The 22,807-nt window shown below is 44.8% G+C and overlaps 1 protein-coding gene across 2 annotated transcripts; it reads left to right on the plus strand.

Annotated features, from left to right (window-relative positions):
• The first annotated feature begins 228 nt into the window (after positions 1–228).
• Abhd12b (abhydrolase domain containing 12B) lies at positions 229–22,678 on the plus strand. Of its 2 annotated transcripts, XM_090345453.1 has the most exons (13): positions 229–338; positions 5,569–5,696; positions 7,287–7,389; positions 7,856–7,975; positions 11,349–11,379; positions 11,606–11,651; positions 12,332–12,461; positions 12,864–12,901; positions 15,199–15,278; positions 19,872–19,954; positions 21,373–21,451; positions 22,120–22,238; positions 22,358–22,678. In XM_090345453.1, exons 1-13 carry the CDS (start codon positions 229–231, stop codon positions 22,383–22,385), a joined length of 1,095 nt encoding a protein of 364 aa, XP_090201579.1. In that variant the 3' UTR covers positions 22,386–22,678. The 2 variants fall into 2 exon arrangements, with proteins under 2 accessions (XP_090201579.1, XP_090201580.1); XM_090345454.1 differs by lacking the exon at positions 11,349–11,379 and having other exon boundaries at positions 7,856–7,981; positions 11,581–11,651.
• The last annotated feature ends 129 nt before the right edge of the window (positions 22,679–22,807 follow it).

Genomic DNA, 22,807 nt, shown 5'->3' on the forward strand with positions numbered 1-22,807 from the left:
CACGGCAGATGCATAGGATACTTTGTTTCCCCGGTTCCCTGGAGGAGCGCGTTCTTAGCTCTGGAGGAGGGTGGGTACCCAGGGCTGCAGGGCTCCCTCGCCCCAGTCCCTGCTTCCTGGCTGCCGCCCGGGGGCGGAGGAGCGCGCACGTGGGCGCCCAGGGCGAGGACGCGCGGCCCGGGGCTTGCGACAGTGGCGGCGAAGGCGGCGGCTGGGGACAGTGCAGGGATGGACGCTCCGGACTGCGAGGCAGCCACCGTGCCCGGGGCTCCGGCGGCCGAGCCCCCGGCCCCCGACTGCGTGGCCTCCTGGTGGGACATGGTTCTGCGGAACCTGCGGTGAGTTCCGGATCCCCCCAGGCGCGGCCAGGGGCGGGGACTTGGCGGGGCTCCCTTCTCTTGCACGCGGGCCCAGAGGCCAGGCGCTGTGGCTGGGATGGGGTGATGACATAGGGGTCAGGGGGATCCTGGGGGGGCCCTTTTGCATTTGAAGAACTTAAAACTTTGGGGGGCACTTCTGAAATAGTCCAAAAAGAAGATTGTTTCCCTTACCAATCCTTCTTAGCTGAGCAGTTTGCAGCTTACCAGGAAGATTTAAATACTACGTATTGTATGGTGATGATGACCACAGAATGCACACTGCAATCTCAGGTGGCAGCTTACTTAGGTCATGGCCTAGGTAGATGGAATTACACCAGAAAGTCATTGTGGATTTGTATTTACACAACACACCTCCACAGTGCCCCCCCCCCCACTGACATCACCACAGGGCAGTTGCCCGGCCAAGGCCTTACACTGTTCAAATCTAGACAAGTCTGTATATTGTATGAGTTTCCGTTGTTATTTGGTCTTTGAACTTTCTTTCCCTCATGAACCTCTGGTGAACAGTAGCCTCCTGTCATTTGTGTTGAGCTCTAGCATGTTTACGAGATGTTACTTCTTTGCTTGAAGCCAGGTATTGGTTAGTGATGCTGCATCAGACTTGTGTATTTCCTTTTGTTTTGTTGACTTGAGAAGGTATTACCATTTTGGTATATATTTCATGCTTCTATTCCTTTTAATTTGCACTAGTTGCAAAATATTCCCAAATCAAAGTGGCATGCCTATAATCCTAGCTACTCAGGAAACTAAGGTCTGAGGATTGTGGTTCAAAGCCCAGCCCTGGCAGACAAATCTGAAAGACTCCAATTAACCAACAAAAAACCAGAAGTGGATTTGTGACTCAAGTGGTAAATGAACCTAAAGTAGAGCCAAGAGTGCAAGGCCCTGAGTTCAAGTCCCAGTACCAGCAAAATTTTTAAAAATCTCAGAATCACATCTGGACATTGGAGACTTCCACTCCAGCATGCTCTACCCATGGTGACAACTATCTTCTCTTCTACTCCTTCTACAGCATAGAGTAGAGAGCAGAAGGGACAGAAGCTCCACCCAGGTCCAGTGCTGTAAGACCTGTGCCTATCTTTCTGGGTTGGATCTGAGTACCTATTCAAATGTCTTCTCTGTACTTCCCCCCTCCCCTCTCCTGCTGTTAGTGACCATGGCCTTTCACAAGCTTGACAAGTCCACTTGAGCTATGTTCCCATACTGTGTGTGTGTGTGTGTGTGCAACCAGTGCATTCTGCTTTATTTACTTGCTGTATCCTTGAGATTACAATTCATAACCAAACCTTTTGCTTTGTTTTTAGTTATTTATTTATTTTTGTGTGTGTGCTGGTACTGGGGCTTGAATTCAGGGTTTTGGTGCTGTCCCTTAGCTTTATTTGCTTAACCCCAGTACTCTACCACTTTGAGCCACAGCTCCATTTCTGGCTTTTTTGGTGGTTGATTGGAGATAGGAGTTTCATAGACATTCCTACTGGGCCTGGCTTTGAATCACAGTCTTCATATATCAGCCTCCTGAGTAGCTGGATTACAGGTATAAACCACTGATGCTTGGTTCTGATTTTTTTTTTTAAAACCAAGTATCACACTAAGTGGAATTTTATACTTATATTTCTCCTGCTTCCACTTCCCAAGTAGCTGAGGTGACAAGTCCGTACGCTGTGGCCAACTCCTGTCTATACTTTTTGAAACTTCATATTCTCAGAACCTCCCTTCCAACACTCACCATATGGTTGCTCTGGGAAAGCTGGCACTTACTACCTCCCTCTTTCATGATCTATAGTGTTAATGGCTGATTGTTTATCATTCATTTGGCAGAAAAGAAACTCTATCTGTCAGGCAGAGAATCAAGCGTTTAGAGAACAACCTATCATTGATATAAAAAGGGAGGTGGGGAATTGGGATCCTCTATTACTTGACTTACAATTAGTAGAAAAAAAAAATCTCAAGATATGCTTCCTGGAAACACTGATGTATTCCATGCCTGAATGGGAGATTATTAATCTAATGGAAGATGAACTAAGGCTGAGGGAAACAACTTTCCAAGATGTGGAATCTTTTCGTGTCTTGGAGCCAAGTAAATTTAGATTCACAAACACTTAAGGCAGGCCTGTTGTGTACTTGGCACTACCACAGCTCCAGATCTACAGGGATGTGGTGTGAGGTGATGGAGAGCATTTAATCACATAATATTTTCAGTGATTATGTTTTGGTACTTTGGCAACCCTTTTACTGAATTTACCACACTGTCAGACACAGCTGCGGTATAAGGTGGGTACTGTGACAGCCAACCTCTGACAGCAAATGATGTCCTTGAAACCATCCATGTTTTTGAATGTGCTCAGAAAAAAGTTGGGGAAAACCAAATGGTTCTTTTGCTTCCGTGCCCACTCCAGTGGGGGGGCTCTTTGTTATGTATTACCGTTAGCCTAGGTCCTGGATTTGCCAGAGCAAACAAAATGGGCAAAAAGCTCTGCTCTGTGGTGTTCCTATGGCCTCATTTCCTGTTATAGTGTAAGCAAATTAATCAGTAAAAGAATGAATCCCCTCTCCTCCAACAAGGGGTTGGATTTCTCAGCATCAGAATGAAGAAGTTGTAACCACGACCTATCCGTAAGCACTGCTGACTTTTCCTTTATAAATTAAATACGCCTTTCATCCAATGGATACTTACTGATCTTGGCCTGTGCTAGAGAAAGGAATGCAAAAGAGTCATTTGATGTTGGGTGCTGGCAGCTCATGCCTATAATCCTAGCTACTCAGGAGGCTGAGCTCTGAGCATCAGTTTGCAGCTAGCACAGAAAAGTCCACGAGGCTTTTCATCTTGAATTAGCCAGCAAAAAGCCAAAGGTGTGAGTGTGGATCAAACGATAGAGCACACGCCTTGGATGAAAAAGAGGCCCTGAGTTCAACCCCCATTAGCAGCACAAAATTTCATGAACAACCAAATAGAACCAGTCGATACAATATGGTCTTTGTCTGAGGCCAGACAGTGAAGAAGACAGGCTAATAATAGGAAAACTATCAGAGAAGAATCAAAGGTAGTCTTGATTATCATCAGTGTGAAGAGTGGTAAAGAAAGGTCTTAGTAGAAGATCTAAGAAAGGCTTTGACAAAACAAACACCAAGGGCTGGGAGTTTGGCCTAGTGGTTAAAGTGCTTGCCTAGCATGCATGAAGACCCGGGTTCGATTCCTCGGTACCACATACATAGAAAAAAAAACAGAAGTGGTGCTGAGGCTCAAGTGGCAGAGCTCTAGCCTTGAGAAAGTCCAAGGACAGTGCTCAGGCCCTGAGCTCAAGCCCAGGACTGGCAAAAAAAAACAAAAAACAAAAAAAACCCACCAAAACCACTTGAGGGGATATGAAGAACCAGGCTGGGGGATCTAGTTGTTAGGGTGTAAAGTGTTTCATGCAGACTACATGAATCAGCACAGAGAATGGAGATTCAACCTGTCTTAATATTTTGAATAGTTGTCTGGCCCCATGTGGCTTGATTGGAAGTCCCAAAAGCTGGATTGTGGCAGGAATGATTTGCCAGGCCCCACCAGATTTCCCCTGTAAAAATCATCCAGTTAGGGCTTTGTGGCCCCAGTGGATGCTGTATGGTTACAGCAAAGCTGATCAAAGAGCAAGGGAAGGAACGCAAAGCAGTCTGGTGGTTGTTTGATGTGGCTGGCCAGTAGCCGGGATGGGGCTGAGACTGCATCCTGTGCTCAAATAAAGTCTGTTAGCCCCTGGTGACTTTTGATCCCCTCCTGATGCAGGGCAAGTCAGACTGACAACTCCTTTAGTTAAAAGGCACGACTTTGCATTATTGATGCTCAGAAGGGGTCTGGTCACCGTGCTTTCCCCCCTGCAGCGGCGATTTCTCAGAAGTGCCTTGAGCCATTTGAGAAAAGGGTTCTGTATAAATTATTCCTTAAAAAAAAAAAAAAAGAACCACATTTCTCTCTACTGCCTCTGCTTCCCAAGCAAACCTTCAAAAGATAACTTAGCAGGAGTCTCCCCTGCCTGCCTTCAAAGGATGACTTAGCTGGGGCCGGAACAGGCAGGGCAGGGAGAGAGAGCAGGCAGGACAAGGCACAGCTGGAAGGAAGGATAACATTCAGACTTGGGCTCTCTTCTGCCCTTGTCGCCTTCATCTGTGGCTCAAAGCAGCAGTTCTGGGTTTTGATTTCTTCCCTCTAAAACTGGAACAACTATGTCCTCTCCTTCCCACTGCCTTTCTGAGGGCATTGTGAGTACGTATTGCATCATGAGTACGTATTGCGATGGAAGCTGGAAAAGCTGACTTAGATCCCTTCAAGACAGAGGTGTGCCAGTGGCTCTGTCCAAGTCTGTTGGCAGTACCTCTTGTGTAGAGGGAGCAGTAGAACGAGCGGGTGTTCCTGCTGAGTCCCCTGGGTCCTTCACCGCTTTCCTCAGGACCAGCCCACACTTTTTTTTTTTGCCAGTCCTAGGGCTTGAACTCAGAGCCTGGGCACTGCCCTTGGACACTTTTTGCTGTTCGTGCTATCAGGCTAGCACTCTGTTACTTGAGCCACAGTAACACTTCTGATTTTTTCTGTGTTCAGGGTTCTGGGGAATCGAACCCAGGGCTTCATGCGTGCTAGGCAAGCACAGTACCACTAGGCCATGCTCCCAGCCCCTGACCCCATTACACTTGGACGGCTCAGACGCATGCATATATGGATGCATGTATGTGTGTATGTGTATGTATGTATTTGGGGGATGGGATGGGGGAGGTTGTCTTTTCTCACTGGCTTTTTCTTCCTAAGATCTACCCAGAAGAGAGAATATCTAGCTATTCGATAGAAATAATAGGAGTATACAGACAGAATTACTGCTTCCTGATGGCTTTGGGCTCCAGCCTGGGCCTTCTATAGGGTTACATTAGGCTAAACCTGAGGCAGGTGCCTCTGTGGTGCCCTCTCTTCTTGTCCCTGTCATGCTCTGGCTTTTCCTAGGACTGTTGGGGGGGCTGGGATTATTCTCCTCTCCACTCGATTGCCCCTTATGCTCAGAGGAGCCAATTGCAGGGAGCTGTGTACAGGGTTTTGCTTAAATATCAACATACCGAGAATTCCCAGGAAGAGCTTCTGAACTTGGGTTTGAAAAAAAAACAAAAGCCAACACAAGGCTTGGATTGATTTTGAAAATCTCATTTGCTTCTCAATGTCTTGCAGATCTGTTCCATACAACTGTTCAACACTCGGAAGAAAAATTGCTGCCCTGTACAATGATTTTACCAGTAAATCATTATCAGAACACATTTTCCCTCCTCTGATGGAAATGCTGATTTATGTTAATTTTTGTAAGCATAAACCTTCTATGAATTTTCTTTTCTTTTTGTTTTGGGCCTGGGCATTGTTCCTGAGCTCTTCAGCTCAAAGTTAGCATTCTACGATATTGAGCTACAATGCCACTTCCAGTTTTCTAGTGGTTCACTGAAGATAAGAGTCTCATGGACTTTTGTGCATGGGCTGGTTTCGAACCGTGTTCCTCAGATCTCAGCCTCCTAAGTAGCTAGGATTACAGGCATGAGTCATCAGTGCCCAGCTTCTTCCTTTTTTCTTTTTTACCTCCAAATAAAGAATGTATTGTTTTGGGGGCTGGGAGTTTGGCCTAGTGATAGAGTGCTTGCCTAGCATGTACGAAGACCCCAGGTTCAATTCCTTGGTGATGCTGTGGCTCAAGTGGTAGAGCTCCAGCCTTGAAAAAGCCCAAGGACAGTGCTCAGACCCCGAGCTCAAGGCCCATGACTGGCAAAATAAAACAAAACAAAACAAAACAAAAAACAGAAAAGAAAAAGAATAAAAAATGTACTGTTTTTAAAGTTAGGGAGGCATGAAAAAAAAACTGTCAGTTATAAAATGGTGGCTAGACTGCAACAGTCTGAAACACATTTGATTTGATTTTGGAGGTGTAAATCCTTCCAGACTGATGGAAATAGAGAATGGCTTTGTTGTAAATATTTAGCTGCTTACTGTAGTCTCTGCTTTTTCCTTCCTCTTCTTATCTGTATCTCTTAAAGGAAGAAGAGGGACGAGGAAAGGGGAGAGGGAGGTAGAAAAAGAGATGGATGGATGGTGGAAAGGAAAAGTATTAGGTTTTATATAGTCTATATACTTAGTTTTCTTCTGGTGCCACTTGTCATTTTCTTTCTTTTTTAAAAAATATTTTATTATCTAAGTGGTTGTAGAAAGGAGTTGCCATTCAAAAAGGCAAATGTACCATTTGTCATTTTCTTTTATTGTCGGGGTAATGTATAGAGGGGTTACAGTTGCATTTGTTGGGTAGTGGGTGTATTCTCGCACATTGATACCTCTTCTCATGTTTTTATTCCTGTTTCCCTCCCCCCACCCCCATTTGCCATTTTCTTTTTCCTTGTGTTGGTACTGGGCCATGAACTCAGGGATTTTTGCTTTTGCTTGGCCTTTTTCACTCAAAGCTGGCACTCAACCAGTGGAGCCACCCCTCCACTTTCAGCATTTTGCTGGTATATTGAAGATAAGAGTCTCATAGACTTTCTTGCCTGGTCTGGCTTTGAACAATGATCCTCAGATCTCAGCCTTCTGAGTAGGTAGGTCCTCTCGCCTCTTTAGGAAATGTTTTCATCTGCTTTTAGCTTGAGACTCAGCTAGGACCAGATGAGCGCTCTTCTCAAATATGGGCTATTCTACCGTTGCTATTTTAAAATCTAGCTTTAGGTCATGATTTCATAACTCTTTTAGGCTACTCCTGATTGATAATAAAAGATTTTGCCAGAAGTTGAATCTGCAACTTAGAACTTAATTCATCTTTAAAGCCTCTTTTCCTTTCAATGTATTCTTTTTTTTTTTTTTTTTTTTACTGTGATGAAGAATATTGGTTCTGAGGAGTGATAATGCTTTCTACCCTCCAGTCAAAGCCCCTTTGCTTGTGGACTTAAAGAAACCGGAGTCAAAGATTGCTCACACGGTGAATTTCTACATCAGGCCTGAGCCCAGGGTGATACTGGGAGTCTGGTGAGTGGACTGATCGGAATTGGGGTGCTTAATGTTCCTGGTAGAATGGGGAAGGGAGGAGCCGGGCGCTGGTGGCTCACACATGTAATTCTAGCTCCTCAGAAGGCTGAGATCTGAGGAGTACGGTTGTCAAAGCCAGACCAGGAAGAAGAGTCTAGGGTTCAAAGCCAGCCTGGGCAGAAAAGATTGTGAGACTTTTATCTTAAATTTAACCACCAAAAAGCAGGAAGTGGAACTGTGGGTAAAGTGGTAGAACATCAGCCTCGATGTGGAAAAGCTCAGCAAGGGCTCAGAGGTCTGAGTTCAAGTTCCAGTCACACACACACACACACACATATACACACACACACACGGATATCTCCAGATATTTGTATGCATGTATATACAGCTAAGGAGGTCTTCAGACATCTAGAGTGGAGAGAATTCTTGTGTGGGTTGTGTTTGGAACCCCGTCCCTGCTCCTCAGGCACACGGTTCCCAGCTGCCGGGGAGACGATGCCAAGGGGAAGGACCGTTGCTGGTATGAAGAAGCCCTTCGTGATGGGAACCCAATCATCGTTTATCTTCACGGCAGCGCAGAACACAGGTGCGTGTTGACTCCGTGGATGCCCCCCTCCCCCACCACTCAGGACATCTCATCACTGTGGGGAGTGAAGTCAGGCTCGGCTTTCAAAATGGTAGGCATGCCTTCATATGTATCTTTTCCTTGGTTGGAATCTGAGGATGTTCTGGCAAAAGGCATCTTTCTGAAACTCATTCTGTGTGTGGCATCCTTAGCTGAAAGGAAGAAAAGAGCAAGTCTTCCAAAACTTCCATACTGATTTTAAAGAAATCAGTCAAAATTCATAAAATTATTTAAAACATGTAGCCACAATCAAAACGAAGTCACTGTGTCAAACCTAACCCAGAAAAGAATAAACCTAGGAAGTTATGAAAGAGTGGGTTTTAGGACTAGCCATAGCAGTGCATATCTATAATCCCAGCTATTTCAGAAGAAGAGATAAGAGGAGGATTGTAATTTGAGGCCAGTTCAGGCAAAGTTAGCAGGAGGCCCTGTCTAAAGAAGAAAAACCTGAAAAGCAAAAAGGACTAAAGGTGCAACTCACATGATAGAACACTTGCCTAGCAAGCATAGGGATCTGAGTTCAGTTCCCAAAATGTGGAGAAAAAAAGAGAAGAAGAGGTATCATGCACATATGCTGGGTTACCAGAGTCAGTCATGGAGCCATAGTCATGCACAAGGGCCACTGCAACCTTGCATAAAAAAATACTTGTGCAAGAACATCTGCCCAGCAGCTGTCTCTCGCTTGGACCTGACTCCGCCTTTGCTCTTGATCCTCACAGCTAGCGATTAGTGTTTCAAAATACCTTATTGTTTTGTTTTTAAAAACTTCCTTTAGCCTCAATCTTAAAATACACTCCCAGCCTCCTGTGTGTCTATTCCCATTGCAACTCATCTTTGGTGGTCTTTCTCTGATGGTAATTTAGGTTGACACACATGGAAAGGGGACTAAGCAGGCATTTTGGGGGAAAGGAAAAACAAATTCCACATTAGTGGAATTTCAGAAAACTATGAGAAAGAGCCCTTTGGTGACAGTAACTCTGATAGTCAAAAGTAGGAGCGGGTGCCGGTGGCTCATGGCTGTAATCCTAGCTACTCAGGAGGCTGAGATCTGAGGATCATGGTTCAAAGTCAGTCTGGGTACAAAAGTCCAAAAGTCCATGAGACTCTTATCTCCAGGCAACTGCCAGAAAACCATAAATGTGTGGCTCAAGTGGTAGACTGCTAGCTTCGAGTTGAAGAGCTCAGGGACAGGGCTTAGGCCCAGAGTTCAAGCCCCATGACTGTTGAAGAAGAAGAAGGAGGAGGAGGAGGAGGAAGAGGAGGAGGAGGAGGAGGAAGAGGAGCAGGAGGAGGAGGAGGAGGAGGAGGAGGAGGAGGAGGAGGAGGAGGAGGAGAAGGAGAAGGGCTCCTAAGAGCAAGCTCCTGGAATTGTGGCAACAGGTATTGAGGAGCCCGCTGACGCATTTGAATTCAGTGCATTCATTCATCAGTCTAGTGGCTATAGCGAATACCTTGCTTTATAACAAAGATGGTCTCCCAGAAGCCTGGCTGTCCTTTGATGTGCTCTCAAAACCTTCTCAAGACTGTAATTGCATTGGGTGATGATTATCAGCGAAGACAGCCTGCTTTAGTTTTGGGGAGGGGCCCTGTGGTGCAGAAACCCACAGGTCTTCTTCCATCACTGAACAGACATTCCAGTGAAGTGACAAGCCCTGGAATCTGCCTTTTGGCTAGCTGGCCTGTGTTGATTTTTCTCACTGTGTTTTTCCATCTGAAGCTGACTTTCTCAAGCTTTGCCGTTTCTCAGGGGGCTTTCTTGCTGTGTCCACGGTAGAATCTGTGGAATGCAGATGTTCCTGTTAACATTGTTCTGACAGTGTAAACTTGGCCTTTGTGTTATAGTATGCTTAAAGGATCAGTGTGGACTCAATCCCCACCCCCTGCCCTGCCCTTCTCCATTCTGGGCCTCAGTGGTAATAGGAGATTTCTCTAAGTGTCTCAGATTTACAAGCACTGGGGTTAGCCACACCTTCCTCTTGTCCTCTGCTCAGAAGCCTCAGCTGGCAAGCAGTACTGAGTTGATAGTTCTGACAACGTAACAGCCTCTCTTCAGAGGGAGGTTATGGTAGATCTAGACTTGTCTCTGTGGAAGTCCTGCGGGGCCCCTGACCCCTCTCCTTAAAGCTGTATATGAGGTTTTGAGTACAGGCATATTGTCTTCGGAAATGACTTTACAGGTTTAATTAGATAGTCGAAGGGTTCTGAGACTCACTTTTTTTTTTGAAGAGTTACAAGTGTATTTTTTTTCCATATATTTTTTTTGGTAATTAATAGAAGGGTTACATTACGTTCGCCAGATGGAAGGTGCATTACTTCACATACATTGATACCCTTTCTCATGTCTTGGTCCCCATTTCCCTCCCCCCGACCCTAACCCTCATCTTGTTTTCCTCCCTTTCCTATCCAATTTCAAATAAACAAATACGCATATATCCAATATATCAGATAACAAAGTGAAATTCTGTACTAATATGAGATAACCAAGGGACAGCAAAAGAGATGAGAGATAACATAGTACATTAAGGACAACAATCACTTATTATATGGCTTTTGTTTCTATATCCTAGAGGTCCTTTCATTTAGCTTCATACTGTATGGCCTTATGGAGACTCACTAACATTTAAGAAAGTTGCCTTTAAGGAAACTGTCTCTCTCTTTCTCTCTCTCTCTTTTTTTTTTTTTTTCCAGTCCTGGGGCTGGAACTCAGGGTCTGGGCACTGTCCTTGGACACTTTTTGCTCAAGGCTAGTGCTCTGCCACTTGATCCACAAGGTCACTTCCAGCTTTTTCTGTGTATGTGGTACTGAGGAATCGAACCCAGTGCTTGCCTAGCAGAGTTGCTAGGCGAGTACTCTACCACTAGACTATTTCCTGGCCCAAACTTCAAAGATTATTGGAGCTGAGCCTCACAGATTTTCCTGCCTGAGCTAGTTTTGAACTGTGATCCTCTAATCTCAGACTGGCTTCAAATTGGGATCCTCATGGTCTCAGCCTCCTGAATGGATTACAGATGAGCCACCAGCCTCTAGCTAGTTCTTGATCCCGATCCCCCCTCCCTCCCTCCCTCTCTCTCTCTCTCTTTCTCTCTCTTTCTCTCTGTCTGTCTTTCTGTCTGTCTTTCTTTCTTTTTTGACTGGCTGTGGGGTTTGAACTCTGGGCCTGGGCACTGTCCCTGAGCTCTTCAGCTCAAGGCTACCACCCTAATTATTTATCTCTTTAACCTAAAAAATAATTTTAAAAAGGAGGCATGAAGTCAAGTGCCAGATGTTAAAGAATGAGTTTCACTGTCCTTGTAATTCCTAATTCTACTGTCCTTGTTTAACCTTTCTTTCCAGGGGAGCTCCCCACAGAATTAAGCTGGTAAAGGTATGTCTAAAGAAGTTTCTCTTGGTATCTTTTTTTTTTTTTAATTTTTAAATAAACTCTCACTTTGTAGCCCAGACTTGCTTTAAACTCATGACCTTCCTGACTGAGTCCCCCTCGTGTTAGAATATATATATCCATCTCCATATATATATATATATATATCTCATATACGAGGGAACCTTGCTGCAGGAATCTGGAAAGTGCGAATGGCTCTCTCGTCACGCAGGTGCTGAGTGATGGTGGCTTTCATGTGCTGTCTGTTGAATACAGAGGTATGTGTTAAGAACCCTGTGCAGGCTGTGTGGGGGTGGCTCAGGCCTATAATCCTAGCTAACTCAGGAGGCTGAAATCTGAGGATTGTGATTCAAAGCCAGCCTGGAACAGAAAAGTCCCTGAGATTCAATGAGTGAAAAACTGGAAAAAGAGCTAGAGTTCAAGAGGTAAATTGCCCGTCTTGAAGGAAAAAGCTAAGGCTAAAAGAGGCTAGTCTTAGGAGAAAAGCACCAAGTTGTAATACCCAAACACCTCTTCATTTGTATATAAAATAATATGCACCCTGAAATGAAGTCCAAAGATAAGGAAACAAAGGACTCTTTCTTAATCTTCTTGTAGTTTTTAGATGACTCTGTATTCTTTACCTCATGTACGATGTATGCACGTGTGCATGTGAGGGAAGATGGGGGAGGCATAGAATCAGTGGAAAGCAGGTAACAATGTGTAGTAGCAGGGCCCACAGACTGCACTGAACACTGATGACTGAACCACGCGACTCCTGGGTGGAGATGGGAGGTGGAAATGGGAGAGAAGGGAATACATATGTAAAAGTTATGCACACACACACACACACACACACACACACGGACTGTGTGCAAAGGTAGCCAATACGCATGTGCAACGGTGCTACCCTTCACTTCGGGGGTAGTGACATTATGTGGCCTTTCTTTTCTGTCAGGGTTTGGGGACTCCACGGGAAAGCCAACAGAGGAAGGACTGACGGTGGACGCCATCTGTGCCTATGAGTGGGCCAAGGCAAGAAGTGGGGACACTCCCATCTGCCTGTGGGGCCACTCTCTGGGCACCGGGTAAGTGGGAGGGGAGATGTGCCCTTTCCTCATGCAGGAAACTTCAGCCTCTGGTCAGCAGCAGTGAGCAGGGAGAGGGGGCACTGAGCTGGGACCCTGGGACTCTGTTCTCTCTCACACCCCAGAGGTGACCAGGAGACTCTGCCATCTCAAAAAGCAAAGAAAAGCCCTTCAGCTCACTGATTATCTACAAAACTGATGTTTATTCTAGAACTGCCCTAGAGAGGTTTGAAGAAAAGGATCCTTAGTTTAGTGTCTGTGAAACCCCTTGAAATTCTGAGAATTCTCTAAGGGAGAGCCTTGAGGCTCCAGCGCATGCTCAGTGCCAATGCTGCATTTTATATGGTCCATTGGGCCGGGAGTGGTTTCTTCAAGTAAGCATTCATTTCCATTGTCTTACAGAGTTGCCACAAATGCTGCAAAGATATTGGAAGAGAAAGGTAATTCCACATAAAGGCTAGCATTTCTTTGCTCAAGACAAGAAAATAGTCAAGAGACTTTATGAAATCTGTGTCACTTTGATCACACAGATAACTAGGCATCCCATCTTTAGAGCATTTCGGGCAGCACAGCACACTTGATCTTTTCTGTGCACTTATGATTGTAATAGTTGCTATACCAAGTTATGAAGTTAAACAAATGCTAAGGACAGAGTTAAAATTGCCTTCAAAGGGGCCAGCGGCGTGGGCTAGTGGTAGAGTGCTTTTCTAACATGCACAAAACTCTGGGCTCCATTCCTCAGTACCATATATACAGAAAAAGCTGGAAGTGGTTCTGAGCCAATCCAAGAACAGTACCCAGGCCCGGCATTCCAGGCCCAGGACTGGCCAAAAAAAGAAAAATATCTTCAAAGGAGTTATTTTAGCTCTGTACAAGGGCGCATGCCTGTAATCCTAGCACTCGGGAAGATGAGGCAGAAGGACTGTGAATTTGAACTCCAGTCTGGAGTACATAGTATGACTCTGTCTGAAAAGACAGGAAGAAAGAAAGGGAGGAAGAGAGAGACAGAGAAAGGAAGGAAGGAAGGAAGGGGAAAGAAAGAAAGAAGAAAGGAAGGAAAGGGGGGAGGGAGGGAAGGAGGATGGGAAGGAGAAAAGAAGGGAGTAAAGGGAAGAAGCTCAGTTTGTGATTGTGAAGTGACATTAAATGACAGGCAAGGAACTGCTACATTATGAAATAATAGGGCACGCTTGCTGTGTCTAGCCCTTCTGGTGTAATATTAATGTCAGTGTTTCTCGAAGCCATCTGAGAACAGCTTGTATAGACTGTATGTGGTATGTTGTTTAAAATGCAGCTTTCCCGGATCCTAGCAGGTTTGATGAGTTAGAATCTCTATGAGTAGGGTCGGGTCATATTTTTGAACACAAACATTTAGAACTTATTCTATTTAGAAATGTTGGATGAATAAAAGTATTCATTATCATAATACTATGTAATTAAAATTTTCCAAACCAACATTTTTTATTATTTACTTATATGTGACAGTCCAAGGGTCTCACACCTGCTAAGCAAGCACTTGCCACTGAGGTACATTTCCGGTCCCTTTGGCTTTAGGTTTGTATGTCTAGGTCTTTTCTGATTCTTTTTTCCCCCCTTTGGTGCCAATCCTAGGCTTGAACCTAAGGCCTGTTCGCTGTCCACGAGCTTTTTTGCTCAAGGCTAGCATTCTACCATTTGAGCTACAGCTCCACTTCTGGCTTTTTGGTAGTGAATTGGAGAGAAGGGTCTCATGGACTTTCCTGCCCGGGCTGGCTTTGAACTGTGATCCTCAGATCTCAGCCCCTTGAGTAGCTAGGATTCCAGGTGTGAGAAACCACCATACAGTTGTATTTTGTTTTCTTAAATTACCTGAGATCTGAAAATCTTTCATTCTTAGAAGAAAGTGGTGGTTTTAATTATCAGGTGCACAGAAACCTTTGAGTGGGGAGGACATGGGTTTAAAACACATTCTCAGCTGGGCACGATGGCTGAGTAGCTAGTAAGCCTAGCTACTCAGGAGGCTGAGATCTGAGGATCAAGGTTCAAAGCCAGCCCGGGCACAAAAGGACCTGAGATTCTCATCTCCAATTAACCTCTAGAAAACAGGAAGTGGGGCTTGTCTCAAGGGTAGGGTGGTAGCCTTGGGCTGAAGAGCTCAGGGACAATGCCCAGGTCCAGGGGTAGGGTGGTAGACTTGAGCTGAAAAATTCAGGGACAGTGACAGTCTGAGTTCAAGCCCCATGACCCCCCTCCACCCAAATACACACACACACACACACACACACACACACACACACACACACACACACACACACACGTTCTCAGTCCCCACCAAAATATCATAATGCATAAGCCTCGGTGGGACAAGAGTTTACATGACTCATTAGCTCCACAATTAATTTGTGTGTGTGTGTGTGTGTGTGTGTGTGTGTGTGTGTGTTAATGCTGGGACTTGAACTCAGAGTCTGGGTGCGTTCCCTTAGCTTTTTTGTTCAAGGCTGATGCTCTACCATTTAAGTCATAGCTCCACTTCTTGTTTTTGCTGGTTAATTGGAGATAGGAGTCTCACAGACTTTCATGCCTGGTTTGGTTTCCATCTGTGATCCTCAGATCTCAGTCTCCTACGTAGCTAGGATTACAGGCGTGAGCCATTAGTACCCAGCTCCAGGACTGATTTTGATTCAGAGTTCCTCTAAAGACCCAAGAACCCTTTCCCTAGGGAGTTACTGAGTTTTCTTCCCCATGTCATGATTTCAAGGGTGCCCAGTTGATGCCATTGTTTTGGAGGCCCCGTTTACCAACATATGGGTTGCAACTATCAACTATCCTTTGTTAAAGGTGAGTCTCTGCCCTGTCTTTTACAGAAATCAAGTATGGGCCTTTTCTACACAGTTATGCTTAGTATGCCACTCCTTTTCTTAATACTTTTACATGTTACTGACTCAGTTTATTAACTACTTGCTTTTTTCTAATATATTGAGTGACTTATGAGAAAAAAAATATTTTTTTTGTTGGTTGTGGGGCTTGAACTCAGAGCCTAAGCATATTCCTGAGCCTTTGTGCTCAAGACTAGTGAGCCACAGGTATTCTGGTGGTTAATCTTAGAGAAGAGTTTCAGACTTTCCTGCCAGTTCTGGCTTTGAACCATGATCCTCAGATCTCAGCCTTCTGAGTAGATAGGATTACAGGCATGGGCTAACAGCACCAGGCAAGCTTGGCAGAAGAGGCAAGAGAAAGGAAGAGGAGCAATGATAGGTCTCTAGCCCCTACCTGAGTGGTAATTATTCTCTGTGGGACCATGCTAATGTCCCATAAACCAAGAGGTTCCTGGAAACAGTGGGCTGAGCCAACACAGTACATCCCAAGCCTGTATTTCTTATGTGGCCACCCTGTTCTATATCCTTATGATTTCCCATCAGGATGTGAATTATCTTTTAACAATCAGAGAAACCAGGTGTGGTATTGCATGTCTGTAATTCTGGTATTGCATGTCTGTAATTCTGGCTACTTAGAAGGTAGAGGCAGCAGGATTGTGAATTTGAGGCCAACCTTGTCTCAAGAAACAGAATGAAAGAGCTAGGAACACGACTCCAGTGTTAAAGCCTTTGTTAACCAAGCTTGAGGTCAGGGCTGGGCACAATCCCCAGTACCACAAAACCAAAACAAAGCCCAACATTAGCAGCTGAAGGAAAGAAACAAATCCTCATTTTCTGTAATACCACCGTTTATAGAGGGAGGCCATGGCAAAGGACATATAACCATGGGATACATTTTATGATGTGAAACCCTGTGTGGAAAATAATGGGTGTGGAGGCTCATGCCTGGAATCCTAGCTACGCAGGAGGCTGAGATCTGAGGATCAAGGTTCAAAGCCAGCCAGGGAACAAAAGAGCCTCTTAACCAATTAACTTCTAGAAAATAGGAAGTGGGGCTTGGCTCAAAAGTAGGGCGGTAACCTTGAGCTGAAGAGCTCAGAGACAGTGCCCAGGCTGAGTTCAAGTCCCATGACCCATTTGAAAAAAAAAAAAAAAAAAAAACAGGAAAAAATAAAAGAAAATAATGGTGTCTATCTGGGTTGACTCATACCTATAATCCCAGCTCTCCAGCTATTTGAGAGGTGGATATTGGGATTACTGGGACCTCATCTCAACCTGTCACCCAGGAGTAGATGAGGGGGTTCCTTCAGCTTCCCCATTCCTGTGCACTCACAGGTTTTTCAGGTCATGAAAAACATTCCAGCAAGGAGAGTCTCCTAGGTGACTATAATAGCAAGGATTTGCTTTCATATATAAGGACAGAGAAATGGAAAAGAAAGCAAGTTAAAGATTCAACACGACTGCTCCTGTCTGGGGCTTGTCATAGGCTTTGAGCTAAGAGTGGACATGTGTTCATATCATCCAGCAACCCCTAATCCTTAGACAATTTTCTAGTTGGGTAAATGGGTGAGATTCTCTCATACCCAACTCAAACACAGGTAATTTCAGGACTTCCTTTTGCCTGACAGGCCTTTTGTTTTTTCTGTCTCTATACCTCCAAGAAGAGCTCTCAGCCTTTTCTTTGTTAATCCCTGCAAAGGTATGATGGGAGGAGAGCTTGGTTACTTTTTCATTTTATTTTCTGGCTTGAACTTCTAAGTCTGGCCTATTTAATAATTGTTGGAAATGAAAGAATTTCACTGTCTCCTGTCTCTCTGTCTTCCTGCTGGGTGTGGTGGCACCCCAGCTGGAAGGAAGCAAAGGTAGGGGGACTGGATCTGAAGCCTACTTAAAAATGTAGGCTAAAAATAAAAAGAGCTGGGAGGAGGGCTGGCTTAAGCGTTATAGCACCTGCCTGGCCCCGATTTCAAATTCCAATACTGCTAAAAGTACTAGTAATAGGGGCGGGAGTCCGGTCTAGTGGTAGAGTGCTTGCCTAGCATGCATGAAGACCTTGGTACCACATACACAGAAGAAGCTGGAAAGGGTGCCATGGCTCAAGTGGTAGAGCTAGCCTTGAAAAGTCCCAAGGACAGTGCTCAGACCCTGAGTTCAAGCCCTAGGACTGGCAAATTAATAATAATAGGAAGAAAAAGAAGAAGGAGGAGGAGGAGGAGGAGGAGGAAAAGAAGAGGAAGAAGAAGTAGGAGAAGAAGAGGAGGAGGAGGAGGAAGAAGGTGATGATGAAGAAAGCTTGTGAAGCTAAAGTTTGTGTTGATGGACTGTGGCCTACCTATTTTATGTGTCCATTTCCTTCCCTTCGCAATGTCCTGTTTGCTGCATTGCAACCTCCTCCTCACTACTGTACAGTGGGGAATAATGGGTAAAACTGGTCTTTCTACTGTGCAAATCTACTTCAGATATACAATCTGACATCCAGTCTCATGAAGATGAAAAGGACAGACCAAACCTAAAAGTAGGGATATTTGTGTATTACGCCATTCCAGCTTTCACAAATGTTTATTAAGTGTACATTATGTACCAGGACATTTTCTACGTTCTGGAGATACCACTGAGACAAAGAAATTTCAGATTCCTTCTCCCATGGACTGTTTGAGGAATGGAAGACAAGCAGACTATAAGCAAGCACTGAATAGTGACAAGTGTAAGCCAGTGGGACCAGCGTGATTGCACAGGAGAAAGCAAGGGTTAGTTAATAAAATAATATAAAACACCTCCGAATGCAGTTGTGCAAGGTGCAGTCATCTGCTGTGGCTAAATTCTGAGGTCTTGGGTAGATAGCCAAAGCAAAGATGAAGGTTCTATAGTGGGAGTAAGCTATCCTACTCTAGGAACAGAAGGTAGCAGGTCCCCGGAGTGGGCAGGAAGGGCTGTAGCGTGACAGGAGAGGAGGCTGCAGATTGATGCAGGGACTACAAGGCCCGGGTGATGTACTGGTTTGATTTAAAGGCCTTTGGAGGGCACTAAGCAAAACTGTGCTATGATGTGATCAGCACATGGTCGTGAGCTGTCTCGATCCCTTGGCACCACTGGATTACAGGGCAAGGGGGATTACAGGGAAGGTGGTATGTGTGCTGGCAAAGTCCCAGCCAGAGATGGACGTGGCTTAGCTGGAGAGGCAGAGCGGAAAGAAATGAATGGGTTTGGGTTGTAGTGTGGAGGAGGGGACAAGACGGGCCGTGAGGCTCAGGGCTCTGTCCTTGTTCTTCGTCTCTTGAAAGGATGTGTTTAACGTCAGGGGAACTAACCTGTATATTGACTTCATCCAAACATGGGAGAAGCAGAGTTAGCCAGAGTATTCCCTTGACTAGCATTTGCCATTCAACAAGAGTGCTAATTGCTATATTTAGAGCTAAGTTAATACAGAAAGTATCTTCTAAAGCACTGAAGTATTAAATCATATTCAACCATTTATAGTGTTCTAATCCTCACATTGTGTTAATCTGTGTTAAGTTCTTTCACCGGACTTGACTAATCAGGGAATTGCTGATTATATATACATTAGAATCAAGGTTTCGATTTTACATATCACTATTTCCTTACCAGCAGGAATAGAGTGCATGTTGCCAGCCAGGTGCAGTGGCTCAAACTAGAATCCTAACATGTTGAGAGGCATAATTTGGACGATCATGGTTCTAAGCCAGTCAGGGCAAAAGAAGTTCCAAGACTCCATCTCAAAGCAGTGGCTGGGTGTGGTGGCACATACCTGTCTTCAGTGATGTGGGTAGGCAAAAATAGAAAAATTGTAGTCCAGGATTATGAGGGCAGGAAACCAGATACTATCTCAAAATATAACCACTACAAAAGGGCTGTAAGATAGGCTCCACATAAATAATTAGTGCAAGATAGAAAGTTAAAGCCACATGTTAACAGGGGCTTATAACGGTCGTATTATGTGTGACTTGTTTCTTTGCTTGTATGATTTTTTTAAACTTTGTTTTTGTAAAGGTGATATTCAGAGGAGTTACAGTTATGTAAGTCAGATAAAGGGTACATTTCTTTTTGGGTGTCACCCCTTCCCTTGCTCTCTCCCAGTTTTTTTTTTCACCCTCTCCCCACCCATAAGTTGTATAGTTTATTTTCAACATAGTATCCAGTGAGTATGAATTACATTTTGTTGTTGTTGGCTGTGGGACTTGAACTCAGGGCAGGGCTATCCCTGAGCTCTCTTGCTAAATGCTAATACTCTAAAACCTTGGGCCACAGCTCCATGTCTAGTTTCTGAGTGGTTAATTGGAGATAAGAGTCTCATGGAAGCTTTTCTGCTCATATTGTCATTGGGTTGTGATCCTCAGATCTCAGCCTCCTGAGTGGCTAGGATTATAGGCATGAGCCACCAATGCCTGGCCATGGATTATTTTTGAAAACTATAAAGGCTTAAACATTCTATTATATTTAGAAAGCATTACTTTGTTCCTATGGTTCATAGTGAGACTATAGCAAATGGTTTAACTGTGGAGCAAGAATTGATGGTTCTTTCCTTGTTTTGAAATAGATTTACAAGAAATTTCCAAGATGTTTGAAGACCCTCATGGATGCCATGAAAAAAGACAAAATGTTCTTCCCTAATGATGAAAAGTAAGCCAACTATGAAAAGCTCTCATTATTTTATTTGTAGCTACTAAGTAACTATCAATGTTCCAGGAATGGAAGGCTCTGAGCTTGTCTAACACTCAAGCTACACCTATTTTTTTTTCTTTTGGTTGGTTAAGGGACTCTGGGCCTGGGCACTATCCCTGAGCTCTTTAGTTGAAGCCCTACCCCTTAAGCCATGGTGCCATTTCCAGTTTTCTGGTAGTTAATTGGAGATAAGAATCTCACAGACTTTGTGCCTGGGCTGGCTTTGAACCTCAGTCCTCAGAGCTCAGCTTCCTGAGTAGCTACCACTATAGGAGTGAGCCACTGCTCCCAGCCTTTTCCCCCCACATACTTGAGTTTGAACTCAGGGCCTTGTACTTACTAGTCAGGTGCTCTAAGCTGGGTGACGTCGTCTAGTGTCTTCACCACTTCGACTCTGCAGTCATAAAGTACATGAAAGTGTGTGCTTCCATACTAAGCTTGTTGTTGGTTGAGAAGGGATTTTGTGACCTTTTTGCCCCAGCTGGACTTAATCCTTGACCTTCCTGATTTCAGCCTCCCACATACCTGGGATTACAGGCGCAAAACACATGCCCAGCTTTGCATAAAAACTTTTTTTTTTTTGCCAGTCCTGGGCTTGAGCTCAGGGCCTGAGCACTGTCCTTGGACTTTCTCAAGGCTAGAGCTCTACCACTTGAGCCTCAGCACCACTTCTGGCTTTTTTCTATGTATGTGGTACCAAGGAATCGAACCTGGGTCTTCGTGCATGCTAGGCAAGCACCTTAACCACTAGGCCAAACTCCCCGCCCGCATAAAAACTTTTCTGCGTGAAATTTAGAGGAAGGAAAGAGGCGGGTGTGGCAGCTCATGCCTATAATCCTAGCTACATAGGAGGCTGGGATCTGAGGATCATGGTCCAATGCTAGCTCGGGAAGCAAAGTTTGTGAGGCTGTTATCTCCAATTAACCACCAGCAAACCAGAAGTGTTGCTGTGGCTCAAGGGATAGGGTGGTAGCCTTGAGCTGAAGAGCTTAAGTCCCATGAGCAACCAAAAAATAAATAAATAAGGAAGGAAAGATTTCTTCTTGTTTGGACAAATATCATGTTTTGCCAAAGCTATAACTCAGAAAAGGAGCGATCTGGGTGCACAGTTCTTTTTTATTATTATTATAAAGATGATGCACAGAGAGATTACAGTTATGCAAGTCTAGTAAAGCGTACATTTCTTTTTGGAAATGTAACCCTTTCCCTTCCCTTCCTCTTTCCCAGTTTTTCCCTCCCATCCCCACCCACAAGCTATATGTAGTTCATTTTCAACATACTGTCCAGTGAGTACCATCGCTGCATTTGTTCACTCTTTGTTCCTTATTTGGGTATACAGTGCATTAATGGAATGTTTTTCTCTCACTTGTCCCTAGTGTGAAACACTTGTCTTCTCCCCTTCTCATCTTACATGGAGAAGATGACAAGACAGTGCCTTTGGAGTATGGAAAGCAGGTAAAGTAAGGCCTCGGAGCCCACAGAAACATTATACTTACTCCCCAGTTCTTTATGTGAACTTTGGTTCAAGCTTGAAGGAAGATCTCTGACTTAGGAGGCATTCTCTGCCATATTGCCAGGTTTATACAATCTCAGTCTTGGCTACTTAATTCTAAGGAGTGTTTGTAGGTGGAGACTGGCCCCTTAATTGAAGTCTATGTGCATCTCCAAGGAAAAAGAAGATGCCAGGCTTCTGGAAACCTCCATGCTGCTAGAACAACTCTACAAAAGAGAATATAGGGCTGGGAGTGGTAAGGTGCTTGCCTAGCATGCACAAAAACCCGGGTTTGATTCCTCAGTACTACATATAGAGTGAGGATTACCTGAGCCACCAGTGTCTCGCTTGCTGTTTCCTTTAATTGAGCCTCTACTAGTGAGGATCCTCAGCCATACCTTGTCCCTTTGCAGCTAGCTAAGCACAGAGGATGGAGTTTTATCAGCAGTAGCTTCACAGCCTTCTGACCTTAGGTGCAGAGGCAGCTAACTGGAGACATGGAGTGTTCCTGTCTCTTTTGAGTTATGGGGACAAACTTCTGAAGCTGGCTATTTCTCTACCGTTGGAGGAAAATTGTACTAGAAAACCTATGACTGATTTTTCAGCCTTTCTGTCTTCCTGCTTCTTGCAGCTCTATGAGATTGCATACCAAGCTTACAGGCACAAAGAGAGGGTCAAAATGGTTATCTTTCCTCCTGGCTTCCAACACAACTGGCTTTGTAAATGGCCCCAGTTCATAGGCAGTGTGAGGTAAGACCTGTTTTGTTAACTGTGATTATCTTCCTCTGAGCAAACTGTTCAGAGCTGGCTGCCTTACCTCGGCCAGAGGGAAAGTGGGAATTAGTTGATCCTGGCCCCTTTCTCTGCAGAGATTTCCTGCGTGAGCAATGGGCGTGATGTCTGGGAGAAGCAAGAATTGTCAGTGATGATGTAAAATGTCTTCATGCAACCTTGGCGGGGGACTGCTGACAGCATGGATGAGTGACTTGACCTTGGGCTCCAGGAAGGGCAAGCTTGTCAATAATCATCTTGGGATGAAAGGGAAGCGACCCTCCTAACTTGATGAATTCAAAATGGTAACTTTCAGAATTCTGCTGTCACCTTAGCATTTTGCGGCAAAAGGAAAAACTGCCTCCAAAATGAACAGTCCGAAGCCCAGGCCACACCAGCCACCTGCAACCGAGGCTCGCCTGTTCCCTCTCCCCTCAAATGGTGAATCCCTAACGCCTTCTCCACACCCCCCCGCCAGACGAAGACTGAACAAATGCCCAACCAGGCCACACCTCTAACTTAGACTGCTTAAATGATGCATGTTTTTC

The sequence above is a fragment of the Megascapheus bottae genome, chromosome 14, assembly GCF_031878675.1.
Source record: "Megascapheus bottae isolate mThoBot1 chromosome 14, mThoBot2.hap1, whole genome shotgun sequence".
Taxonomy (NCBI): domain Eukaryota; kingdom Metazoa; phylum Chordata; class Mammalia; order Rodentia; family Geomyidae; genus Megascapheus; species Megascapheus bottae.

Coding starts and splice junctions, on each gene's coding strand:
- Abhd12b (XM_090345454.1), top strand. CDS start 229: ATGGACGCTCCGGACTGCGAGGCAGCCACCGTGCCCGGGGCTCCGGCG. Junction 7,390..7,855: donor AGGGTGATACTGGGAGTCTG/GTGAGTGGACTG, acceptor CCTGCTCCTCAG/GCACACGGTTCCCAGCTGCC. Junction 12,902..15,198: donor AAAGATATTGGAAGAGAAAG/GTAATTCCACAT, acceptor CATGATTTCAAG/GGTGCCCAGTTGATGCCATT.